The 12,707-nt window shown below is 38.9% G+C and overlaps 1 protein-coding gene across 1 annotated transcript in view; it reads left to right on the top strand.

The window, feature by feature from the left end:
* Positions 1-12,477, top strand: part of GMPS (guanosine monophosphate synthase) — a gene marked incomplete at its 5' end in the record, with an annotated part of 21,874 nt that extends 9,397 nt beyond the window's left edge. The window contains 11 exons of the mRNA XM_010168835.1: positions 282-475; positions 783-948; positions 2,460-2,611; positions 3,198-3,371; positions 3,719-3,824; positions 5,084-5,199; positions 6,181-6,306; positions 7,448-7,563; positions 8,656-8,786; positions 10,179-10,351; positions 11,919-12,477. Coding sequence (XP_010167137.1) covers positions 282-475; positions 783-948; positions 2,460-2,611; positions 3,198-3,371; positions 3,719-3,824; positions 5,084-5,199; positions 6,181-6,306; positions 7,448-7,563; positions 8,656-8,786; positions 10,179-10,351; positions 11,919-12,020 — 1,556 coding nt within the window. The remainder of the gene's footprint in view (positions 1-281; positions 476-782; positions 949-2,459; positions 2,612-3,197; positions 3,372-3,718; positions 3,825-5,083; positions 5,200-6,180; positions 6,307-7,447; positions 7,564-8,655; positions 8,787-10,178; positions 10,352-11,918) is intronic.
* Between the last annotated feature and the right edge of the window lie 230 nt (positions 12,478-12,707).

Below are 12,707 nucleotides of genomic sequence, written 5' to 3'. Positions count from 1 at the left end.
GGAAAGAGTTATGGCAGACAATAGTTGGAACCAAATGAGAACAGAATATCTCCATTATTTAACTGCCAAATAAGTGAATTGTTTTTAAACATTTCTTGTATGCGTTTGCTGCATGTTGTGCTGTCATGATAATAAAGAAAGAAATAGTCATTAAAATGAATGCTCCTGTTTTTAAACTGGTGGTTTAAGGAAAATTTACCTTTATTTCCACAGTTTGTTATTTTAAAGTATGCATGTGTTTGGGGTTTTTTCCTCATGCTCATTTCTTTTCACCAATGAAGGCATAGCAAATGAATCTAAAAAACTGTATGGAGCACAGTTCCACCCTGAAGTTAGCCTCACAGTGAATGGAAAAATGATCCTGAAGAATTTTCTATATGATATTGCGGGATGCAGTGGTACCTTTACAGTGGAAAACAGAGAACTTCAGTGCATTCAAGATATCAAAGAGAAAGTGGGCTCATCAAAAGTCCTGGTAAGTAGATTGAATTGAAGCTGAAAGATTACTTGCAAAAGGCTGGCAGGAACACTGACACAGTTCCTCAGGTTAATTTTAAAAATGTAGAATTGTCATGATTTGGGTAATACATTAAACAGGTTTTAGAAAGTTTGCACAATTGGGTCAATATGTTGTTTGACTTCTTGTTTTCTTCCAAATCATTGACTGTAAGTCAATAGCTGGTTCTGATCCTCGTAGTTGCATTTGAATTATTTGTTAACACTTTCTATGGAGACAGATGACCACTTTTTTTAATTTTTAATTTTTTTTTTCTCATCCTTAGGTTTTACTCAGTGGTGGTGTGGACTCAACAGTGTGTACTGCTCTCCTGAACCGAGCTTTAAACCGAGATCAGGTCATAGCTGTACACATAGACAATGGATTTATGCGCAAAAGAGAGAGTCAGTCTGTGGAAGAGGCACTCAAAAAACTTGGGATTCAAGTTAAAGGTACCATAATTTGGTTAAATATGTTTGATACCACTAATGATGTGGCCAGTCTCCTAAAATGTATGTTTAGTGTTTTGTTTCATTGATTTGAATTGACCTTGGCAGTTCTCAGACTTTACAAACCAAAGTGTGGTTGCTAATTTGGAACAACCTGGGCCTAGTCACAAAATTTCAAACCTAAAATATTAAGCCTTATTTTTTTTGGATTGGAGCGTGCAATGCCCTGACCCATCTCTTCAGTTGTGGAGATCCGATATCCGCTGTTGGGGCACAGTGAAGCAGCAGATACGTGCCTCAGTCACTGGTGCTCAGTCACTTTTCTGCTGGTGGATGAGTAATCCTTTTCAGCTGCTGCAAAACTCATTTGATGGCAGTTTTCTTCAGCAGCTTGGTTAGCAGTCCTCCACTGGGGCTTTATTTCTTGTCCTGGATCTCTTTCCTCTTAAACTGTGAGCTCCTTTGGGTGATTGAATGCTAGTATAGTCAAAATTACTTCTCCAAGGCCATTTTTTTCACTCTCCTGGCTTCTAAATGGGTGCATTTTTAGTTGGTTTTGGAGTAGCTTGTTGAGAAGGAATACACTGTGAGAGTGGAAGGTACCTGATGAAAAGATTTAGGGTTTTTTGGTACCTGAAGTAAAATTATGTATGAGTTGTGCAATGAGAGCTGCCCTGTACTGCCTGGCTGATTTGTTTAATGAGTAATAGCTGCCTGTTCCTGGGGCTGCACCTGAGTACTGTTCTCAAGTGATTCTCTAGTGACTTGGTGAAGAAGCATGATGCTAGGTGAGCAATGCTTTCCTCTAGCCTGGCAGTGTGAAACAGATTGCACGTTAGCATCTTGCAGATTTTGTTGCATCAGGATATTGCAGCCCAGTCTAAGCTTTGTTTTATACACATCTTTTTGATTATTTTTTTTACCTTTTTTTTAGTGGAAAATCTGTATCTTATTCTTGCACTCTGTAGACCAATAAACCTGGATTCTGGCAGGCTGCCAGAGGAGCAAATTGAGGGAATCCCTTTGCTGCAAATGCTCCTTCTGTAGGTCACGGAGTTCAGTGCTGGTAAAAGATGCCAAAGAACCTCCTAGCTGATCTCTGCATCGAGAGACTCTTTAAATTAAGAGGTATAAAGTACCATGAGTAAATAGTGCATCATTTAATTTTGGTTGCAGAAAGGCCTTGGGGAAGTACAGTCCTATAAACTATTTAAATAAAGCAATAAATTATAACCTAAGAGGGGAAGCAAGAACTAAACTTTCATCCGGTTGCCTAGCCTCTTAATATGAAAAAAAATTGCCCTCTAGAGTAGGTTAGTAAGAGAAATAAAATGCTTTTGTTACAAGTAATTCCTGAGGTATTGAACAGCCCTGTTTAATGCAGTTAACAGTCAAAGGACTGGAATGACTTTTATTTTCTTTTTTTAAAGCAATAGAGTGAAACTTATTTTTTTTGCAACCTTGCATAAAAATCTTTACTGGCTTTGCCAAAAAATTCCTGTAATTTCGTGCAGTGGTGAATGCAGCTCATTCATTCTATAATGGTACAACAACTCTGCCCATCTCGGATGAGGATAGAACTCCACGTAAAAGAATTAGCAAGACCTTAAATATGACCACAAGTCCTGAAGAAAAAAGAAAAATTATCGGTGACACCTTTGTTAAGGTAACATTTATAATTATTTGTTGGTTGGTTGTAGTGGGTTTTGGTGTTGTGGTTTGTTGTTGTGTTGGTTTTGGGTTGTTTTTTTTTTTTTTATTTTTCTTGATTTTTTTTTTTTTAATTATTATTAATTATATGATTTCTGGATACATCTCACTGTACTAGTTCCACCATCGTGTTTAGATATAAGATATTGGTTGGCCATTCATTTTTGTTGCATAAACTTCCATTTAATGTTTTTTTTCACCCAATTGATGGGTGATGTGAATCGGGACGTGCTGCTCTTGCTTTGCTGAAGATGAGCCACTTTCCATCTGTCAGCAATTGGTGTTGGCGATGCAGGGAGAACATCCCATGGAACACACAGTGATGTTCCTGCAGTCTGAAGACATTTTTTCCATTTTCTGTTCAACAAAATATGGGATTATGGGACTATTTCAGCAGTGAGCTGGTATCATAATTAATCTTGCTGTTTGTTTGTGCTTTTGCAGCTCAGTAGCATTTGTTGGGCAATTCATTATCTTCCTTTAGACCTTTGAGAACCAAAAAGTAGATGAGAACACTTTCCTTTTTTCTCTGCATCTTTCAGATTGCCAATGAAGTTATCGGGGAAATGAATCTGAAACCTGAAGAGGTTTTTCTTGCTCAGGGCACACTCAGACCTGATCTCATTGAAAGTGCTTCCCTTGTTGCGAGTGGCAAAGCTGAAGTCATCAAAACTCATCACAATGACACAGAGCTGATTCGAAAGTTAAGAGAAGAGGTAAATGAAAATGAGGGTACCGGTGTCTCCTTCTGATTCTCACAGATGTGAAGTTCAGTATCAGAAATGAGCAACTTCTGTGTTTTGCTGGCTTGACCTACGGCTCTATCTACACTGACTAAGCCATTGATAATTCTGCCATAAACTTAAATTTCCTTGTCTTAACCTCTGTCCTGCAGCTGTTTTCACAAAGCCCACATTCACATGTACTTTTCTTTCCAGTGTTTACACAAGTGTTGGCAGCCAGTGCTGTGAAAAGCAGGCCAATTTGACTGCCACAACCTAAACATTTGAGACTTTTTGTTTGACTTTGTATGCTGGAGTGTAAATTTCTTTTTCTTTTTAAGGGTAAAGTAATAGAACCACTGAAAGACTTCCACAAAGATGAAGTGCGAGTGCTAGGAAGAGAACTTGGTCTTCCTGAAGAGCTGGTTTCGAGGCATCCCTTCCCAGGTATGAGAGTTGGTCTGTGTTACTTAGTGAGGGGCTACAGATCACATCAGTATTGTTTAGAACATACTTAGCCTGTAAATTTGTGTTGGAGGCTAAAATTTGCCTCTAAACAGGAAAAAATAAATGGATTTATTAGTTTTTACTTTACCGTCTTTTTTCAGGAGATCATTTGAGAGCATCTTTATTATGTATAGTGATGAAAGGAAAAGTTTTATAATTGAGTTTACTTTTAGCTGTATTTGTTTCTTTTCAATAGTATAAGCCAAAGCAAGAATTGTAAGTGAAGTGGAGCTGAATGTTGCCTGAGCTGTCAAATGTATCTTACTTGAAATAATTGCTGCTATCTGCCTGCTTTCTAAGGGACATTTGCTGTTTTGAAAATGGTGGCGTAGAAAATAACAACAGTTCACCAGAAAACATTGAAGTATGTGATATAGGTTGGCCATGAGGAAAAGGTTCTTGAGGCAGAGGGTGGTGGAGCCCTGGAACAGGCTCCCCAGGGAGGTGCTCATGGCACCAAGCCTGACAAGATTCCAGCAGCATTTGGCCAAGGCCCTCAGGGACATGGTGTGAATGTTGGGATTGTCCTGTGCAGGGACAGGAGTTGGACTCCATCATCCTTGTGGGGCCTTTCCAGCTCACAGCAGTCTCTAATAGTTAGAGCAAAGCCTGCATCCTTTTAAGGGGGATGTGTTTTTCTGTTGGTATGTGTTAAAGTTGTCCTGCAGGGTGTGTAGCAGCCCCTGGCAGAGCGCGTAGGCTGCTGTGCTAACACCAGCATCACATCAAATGCAAGAAGCTGGCTTCAGACATTTCCAGCAAATTACATGTGTTTTTGTGTTAAGTAGCTGAAAGGTCAAGTAGCTGTCAGGGGGTCTTTAAAAACACCAGAGACTCAGCTGGGTGGTGTAACCAGCTCTTTCATCCCTGTTGCTTAGCAAAGGGAAGGAGGAGGTTCCTCTTTGCTTTGGCTTGCCACCCACCACACTTCATTGCCACCAGCTGCTGCTTTAACAACCAGGCAGTTGAAGGTGTAGGTAAATAATGCTTAGATGTACTGAACAGAAATACTGTTCCAGAATAAACTGCGTGTGGTTTGGGTTTTTTTTGTCTTGTAGGGTGTTAAGATGATTGAAGTATAGGTGCAATGGCAAAGCATACTGTACTCGACGACTGATCTGCTGTACCAGATGCTGTCACATTTTTAGTCAGCTTTCCTGTTATTTTAAGATAATGATTTTTTCAACTTTACATTCCAGGTCCTGGTCTAGCAATCCGAGTGATATGTGCTGAAGAGCCTTACGTGTGCAAAGACTTTCCTGAAACAAACAACATCTTGAAAATAGTTGCAGATTTTTCTGCAAGCGTTAAGAAGGTAACAAAATTGCTAAATGCTAACGTGCATAAAAGTTGCATGATTGTTCTGTAGTGGCCTGCAATGAGGTTTAAGCTGCTAAAAGTTGAAAACTACTTGTGTGTGCTCTTTAAGGAATGATGCATTCCAGTACAACTCACGTGAAGCTGTTAAGTATAGTGCAGTAGAGTTTTAGCACCACGACTGGTGCAAGTGTTGAACAATTTCTAGAAAATGGAAGTTTATATACCTTTCAAATAGCAAATAAATTTTATTTTAGTTAAACTTTGTGCAGTTGAAATTTCTGGAGATACTTCAAATCACATAGTATCAGAAAAAAGATTTTCCCTCCTTGCAATAGTTGTAACTTTCTAGATTTGCATGCCCTAACAATCACTGAATGTGCAGGAACTAGTGCTCACCAGATGTCCTGAACAGCAACCTGAAGTTTTTAATTGGTGATGTTGAAGTTCTCAATATCTTTAACTGTTATGACCCTTGTGATTTCTGTAAGCTCACTGAACTAAACTGCAGGGGGGTGAAAAATTGTTAGCAGAGGCATGCTCTAAGGCATAAGTTCAAAACAACTTCCAAAACTTTTTTGATAAATACTGAAAGGTGAGTATTTACATCTGCTTTTCCTTTAAAACATATTCAGTTGTACGGTGTAACAGGATCCTGCTTTGCTCTGTGTCTGAAATAAATAATAAAAGTGAAAAGTATAGCTTTGTGAAAGAGAGAATGAGCACAGGAAAAGAGCTTCACCTGTGGCCTTGGAGAGCTTCAGCTTAAAATGCAAACAGTCTAACCCAATAAAACTGCTTTTGCTAAAATTTAGTTGTTAAATGAAAAGTATTTTTTAAATAGTTCCAAGGGGCTAATGTGGACTAAACTTAAGCAAACAGCTTCGTAAATAAGAATTTTATTTGCATTGTGTAAGTTCTCTTTGAGTGCTTGGGAGCTTCATTTAATTAAAATTTATTTTTCTGCACCGTTGCACAGCCACATACTTTGCTGCAAAGGGTCAAAGCGTGTACAACTGAAGAAGACCAGGAGAAGCTGATGCAGATTACAAGCCTACATTCACTGAATGCCTTCTTGTTACCAATCAAAACTGTGGGAGTGCAGGTAAACGGATTCATTCCAGGGATGTTCTGAGAGCTGCTTCCTGGCAGTGTGGCAGGCTGCAGTAAAGCGTGATAATTGCTGCTTTAAGATGGAAAATAAAGGGCTTGACTCGAGAATATAAACTTCAAGTGACTGTGATACCTGTTATTGTCATTTGTCAGCACTGGTGTAGTGCAAAGGTGTCAAGATACCTGAATAGACACTTGAGTAAATGCCAGGTGTTGTATTTGAGGATATCATTGAGGTTGAATAACGCTGGTCACTTACAGGCAGCTTCTTCATGACACTCATAATCTTGTAGCCCTCTGCTGTAATCCTATTGCCCCCTTTAAGGCTCAGGAGTCCTGCACTAAGCTGGTAAAAAAACCCGTATTTCCTACATTTGAACATGCTTGTTGTCCTTTCCTGTCCTTTTGTGAATTGTGCTATATCCTTATCCTTGAGAGGAGAGGAACCAGAGCAGCGCAGGCGGCTCAGGACACAGCAGCATTGGAATCTGCACAGTGGCATGGCGTTTTCTTTCCTTTCTCTTCTTTGCTAATGCCATGTGCATTTCTGTGGGCTGTCCTTTGGTGACAGGAATGCAAACCAAACATAAATGCTGAGCTGGCACTCTCGTGGAATTACATGTAATAACTTGGGAGATTTCTTTACTGAGTGCCCATATCTGTGTAGTACCTTTCTTTGCACTGGCAGTGTTGAGTTACATCTCTTACTCTGTTATTATCAGCAGCTTAATCTTGTGTGTCGCTTCTGTAGCTCTTTGCAGTCAGTTTTGGTTCCTGTTTTAAGCAGCAGTGTCACCAGCAGATTTCTGTGCTTTGTCACAGGCCTTCCCCGGATAGTGTCATGAAAATACCAGTACACAACCCGTCCCTGTGCTCTGCTCACTTTATGTGAGTCTTTCCGTTCTGAATCTTTCCTTTTATACACTCTCGTTAGCTCACGGCAGGTCTGTCCTCTTACTCCATGTTTTCTCATTCACTTGGTTTCTCTCAGTGTACTGATTTCATCAGCTTCATGTCTGCTAAATGTTAGCACAAAATCCCGTCCTGTAACCTAGAGGATAAATGAGAAAGTGTTGTGAACGACTTTGGCAGCAAAGTTCACATTCAATTATCATTATTTTTTTAATTTATAGGGTGACTGTCGTTCATATAGCTATGTTTGTGGGATCTCTAGTAAAGATGCTCCACACTGGGAGTCTCTTATGTTTCTTGCCAGGCTCATACCACGCATGTGCCACAACATAAACAGGTAAGTCCTTTGAATTAACTTTATTTCTAATGATCTACTTAATATATGGAAGTTTAGCATGCACAGGCATTGTCCTGTTTAATCTGTGGTATACTTTTTTTTATATGTTGGACAGATGTATCATACAGAGGTTAAAAATACACAATAAATCGAAACATAGATTTATTTCTGGAATTACTAGCTTGAAAAAGAAATTGGTAACCTGTCTCCTCGTTTTTTAAGCACTTGCTTAGACAACATTCAGTGTAACCTATGGAAAATCTCTTTTGAAAGATTTCAGGCCTGTTGATAAGTTGTGATGTCATGAAGTACTACTTTGCTTTGTGTCAAGAAGGAGATTTATGTGGGACTATGAGTTCTAATGGCACATAGGAAAGCTCCAAAGCTGGGCAGTTTAATCTTAATTGAGCTCCCTTGAGAAATGCATTTTCTAGCTACTTGATTCCATAACTTTTCTAGCAGCTGAAGTTGCTTGGATATTAAATCAGTTCTGGAGAATGCACATCCTCCTTGTCTGGCTGTAAACTTTCTGGTGAAACTGCTTATTATTGTTACAGCACAACTTAATTTTGTCATGTCAGTGACGGCTGCTGAAGGCCTTGTGTAGATTTATAAATAGCAGTGTTAGTGCCCTGTGATGAGAACACAGCTATTCATTAACAATAAGGTTTGCTATTTAATGGTATTTTCTGATGCTCTCCTATTAGGAGAGAAGATAGAAATTGTAAGCACTTACTAAGTAGCTTTCTTAGAATAATCTTAAATTTTACAGGCATCAAATTATTTCTGTTTTTGTTTTTGTTTTTTTTTTCTTAAAGAATTATTCTCTTGATTAAATAATATTTAGGGTATTGCCAGTCTCTAGCAAACTAAAATTGCTACGTTTGACTTCCAAAGTTAGTGTGCATGTCATGTTTATGGAATACATGCACGAAGTTATATTAAGCTCTAGTTAGTAGCTAAGAAAAACCTCAAATACTCTGTTTTTTTCCCTGGTTTTATTTTCTCACTGCAAGACTAAAGATGCAGTCTTTAGGCAATCTGTTCTGCGTACACAAAATATATTTTTCTGCCATCCTGTTTGTTTTCCAGAGTTGTGTACGTGTTTGGTCCACCAGTCAAAGAACCTCCTACAGATGTCACCCCTACTTTCCTGACCACAGGAGTCCTCAGCACTTTACGTCAAGCTGATTTTGAGGCTCACAATATTCTCAGGGAGTCTGGTAGGTACTTTGTGTCACCCCACAGATTAGGCTCTTGGTTCAAGATCCCTGCAAACCTGACTGGGGATAGTTAGAGTGTCAAAATCTACAAGCTTCATGAATATCTCCAAAGAGATGATGAATTAATGGGATGACAGGCGAGAGCATTTTCTGAACATTGTGGAAGCTGATAGCTAGAGGAGGGGAATTGCTGGCCTTTCTGCTAGCAGAATTAATTTTAGGGGATTTTTGGGGACTGAGGCTTGCCTCTAACACACCATGAAGCTCAGACACGTGGTGCTTCACTGCAGTGCAAACTTCTGCAAAAAGTAGTTAGCCAGCTGAGAGTCAACCAAATTGCTTCTCTTTGATGATCTCAGTCATCAGTATTTACCTGAAGTAAATAAACTGTGTAAAGAAACTTGACATAGTTTCTAAATCATGTGGGTTTTTTAAATCATGTGTGGTTTTTTGTGGAAAGAAGGGAGCCCAAATACTGAGTTTCTGATGGTGATGATGCTCACTACCTGTGGTGGTTTCATGTTTGTTAACTTAAAGTAAAAGCTATTTGTAAACCAAACCACTTCAGGGTAGCAGACGGTAATGTTTCCAACCCTTAACATCCAGGGAGCATTCAATATGATATTCAGTGTGATCCACAGGGAACATAGTAGGTCTGAGGTTCAGTTGTGCTCTTTTATTTGTTTGTTGGGTTTTTTTCCCCACTCTATTTACATTTGAAGATGCAAAATGTGTGGGAAGCAGTTCATCAGACTTGCCTATATTTTATATAAATCAAGTTACAAAGGATATCTCTTTTTAAAAATACATATTGTGCTTGCAAGGCTGTCTTACCATAATTTGTACAAAAATAGCCTCAAAAGGCTGAGGATGACACTGTCAATTGTGTTGGTAAAACTGTAGATCTGTCTCGCTAACTTTGGGTGACACTTGGCTCTGTGTGAATGAATTGCTCCCAAAAATAAGACTTGAGTTATCATTTAGTGAAAAAAGACTCCTTGTACCTTAAATATGTCAAAGACAGAGATACTTGTGAATGGCTCTTTATTGGGCTTGATGTGGGGATAGAGAAAACCCCGTGGTTATGTTAGGTGGGAAGGGGAGTAGATCTTAAATTGCTTTCACAGTGAGTTACGGGGATGAGGGAGATGATCTGGTTTTGATCTGTGTGCCTGCAAGTGCTGACGATGATTCCAGGTGGCAATTTGAGTAGTTTTAGTGTCTGCACTGCTGAGTGTGATCTTCTGGGGTGTGGTAGTGAAAAGATCCCAGAAGATGTAAATTTAGCTCCTAGTGTAGAGTTTGAAGTACATGTGGGAAAATCAGCAACGCTTCTATCACGCTTATGTCTTTAAATCAAATTAATATGCTTTGTACAACTATTTTCTCAAGGTTATGCTGGAAAAATTAGCCAGATGCCAATAATACTGACACCGCTGCATTTTGATCGGGACCCCCTCCAGAAACAACCTTCCTGTCAGAGATCTGTGGTTATTCGAACGTTTATTACAAGTGATTTTATGACTGGTATTGCAGCAACTCCTGGTAATGAGGTTCCAGAAGAGGTAATGTGGGTTTTCAACTTTCTTTTCAACATGAGCTGGTGTTGTAGATGACTCTTTTTTTTTTTTTTTTTTTGTTTTCTTCCCTCTCTCATTTGCTTGCCTTGACTTTGATTTTTATTACAATTTTTTTTCTCTTTCATAGCATTCATTAGGAAGAATATGGTGGTGTTTTGGGGGAAAAACTAACAAAACCTGAACCTGGCAGATGGATATGACAAACTTAAAGGCTTTCCAAGAGAGTTGAGCCAAAATACCATCAATTAGAAAAGAAAGAATATCTCAACTATTTTGAAATTAATTTTTTGCATTAGTAATTGGAAATGTCCTGACTTACAGAACTGCCCTTGATCTCCACTTCTGATTTTACTGGAACCTGCTGTTTAACATCTCAAAGTGTGTGGTTTTTTGTTTAGGTCACTACAAGGATTCAGGAGTCAAATTTGGGTATATTTTTCTGGGAAGCTTTATCCATGTCCAGTTTCAAGTACTTTTTCTCTCTGGGAATGCAGTGTAGATGAAGAACAACTGACTTCTTTTTTTTAAACACACTTTAAAAGCATATAGGCATTGTTTAGTAATTGTAAGTCTTAACATCTACTTTAAGGCAGCCTATCCATTTAAAAAGAAATTATTCAAGGTTTACCACGTAAACTATTCCTTATATAAAATGAGGTTTCATGTAACCTTGAAGTTTGTGTTATTAAAAAAAAACAACCCCACCACAAAAAAACCCCCCAAACCACCACAAAAAAAACAACCAAACACCACAAAAACCACAACCAAACAAAAAACCCCCCACATTCTTAAAAATGTAAAGTGATCACTTTAAGACTAGGTAATAATATGGTAACAAAGTAGTAGAGGTTGTGGAAAATACCTGTCTTTATGGGGAAAATAATCATATTTGATTAAAAATTTTCTGGTTTTCCATGGAGAGCAGTGCATTGTTTGATTTATGCGTGCACTGTAGGGCAGCAGGTCATGTAAGTGGCATTGGAAACTCTTTCCTTTGGATGCTTCTTTCTGTGGGTTTGTTGTTTTGGGGTTTTTTTTGAGGGGGTTGTTGGTTTTTTTTATTGTTTTGTTGGTTTTTTTTAACCTTTAGAGCTCCATTTTTTGTTTTGAAAGGGGTTTCACTCAGACTTGTTGCTTTGTGTTTGGTGGTCCTTCAGCTGGGGTTGATGGTCCTGGAAAAGTCTGACAGTGGTTGATAATAACACATAACAGCCTATGTTCCTGCTGCAATTCTTTTTTTGAACTTCCAAGGAACAGTTTTGGAGCTGAAGAGCTGCTGCTGTGAGGGAAGCACGTTGCAATCGGCACCCGGGTTTATTGTCAGTGCCAAAAATCAGCAAGTTCCAAATGTGACTGCAGATATCATGAAGCAAGAGGTTTTCTTTAAGTTGATTTCATTTCTTAATTGGTGGTAAAATGCTAATAGCTGTAGGCTCGCTCTCTCCTGTGGGTACCAGAATTGGTGTGAACAGTTTGGTTCTCATGAGGTCTGGTTTACAGGCTTTCTTCTCATTTTTTTTAATTATTTTTTTTTTTTTTTCCTCCACAATAGGTTGTGTTAAAAATGGTGTCGGAGATTAAGAAGATTCCTGGCATTTCTCGGGTGATGTATGACTTGACATCAAAGCCACCAGGAACTACGGAGTGGGAGTAATTAACTTTTTTTCTATTAAAGTACTGTGTGCTGTCTAAATCATATCAGAAACCATTCCCAGTGTTGACATGCAGTACTGTGAAAGAGTGACTGGAGCTGCTACATCGCATCAGATTCCTCTCCTGGAGCATAAACCTGCAGTTAAGAGCTGTGCTGGGAATAATAACGAAGTGGGGCTGAGGATTTGTACGGGTAAATAATCATGGCAGCATCACCGGTGCGCAGACAGATTCCTATTGCTTTTGCCTTTGTCTTACCAATCCTCCCTGTTTTCATGTGTTTTATTGTTTAACTGTCATTTCAACGTCTCTTGGGTTTTGTACACGGTGTAAAAAAAGAAAAGACAGTTTATTTACTTCTACCAGAAGCATTGTTACAGCCTGAAAAATGTAAAATGAATTCTTTGTGACCAACTGCTTTTGAACGGATTTCTTATAAATAAATATTTTGCCAAATGGAGTAGTGGGTACCGGTGAGTTGTGGAATTACTGTGTATCTGTTGTAAACTGTGCAGCTTGTTCTATCATTGTTTGACATATTAGCCCATGGCAATAACGTTGAGCTCCAAGAGAGAAGTGCTAAAATACGATGAGATGACCTCTGTCTGTGCTCTCTCCCTCTTGCATCGCTCAGGGGGTGTGTGTGTGTTGGTGAGACGTGTATACGCCGGATAATTTGGAGTGTACA

This window comes from Antrostomus carolinensis, unplaced genomic scaffold, assembly GCF_000700745.2.
Source record: "Antrostomus carolinensis isolate BGI_N321 unplaced genomic scaffold, ASM70074v2 scaffold4855, whole genome shotgun sequence".
Classification (NCBI taxonomy): domain Eukaryota; kingdom Metazoa; phylum Chordata; class Aves; order Caprimulgiformes; family Caprimulgidae; genus Antrostomus; species Antrostomus carolinensis.
Note: the sequence above shows the minus strand (reverse complement) of the source record. Positions and strands in the feature narration are given on the sequence as shown.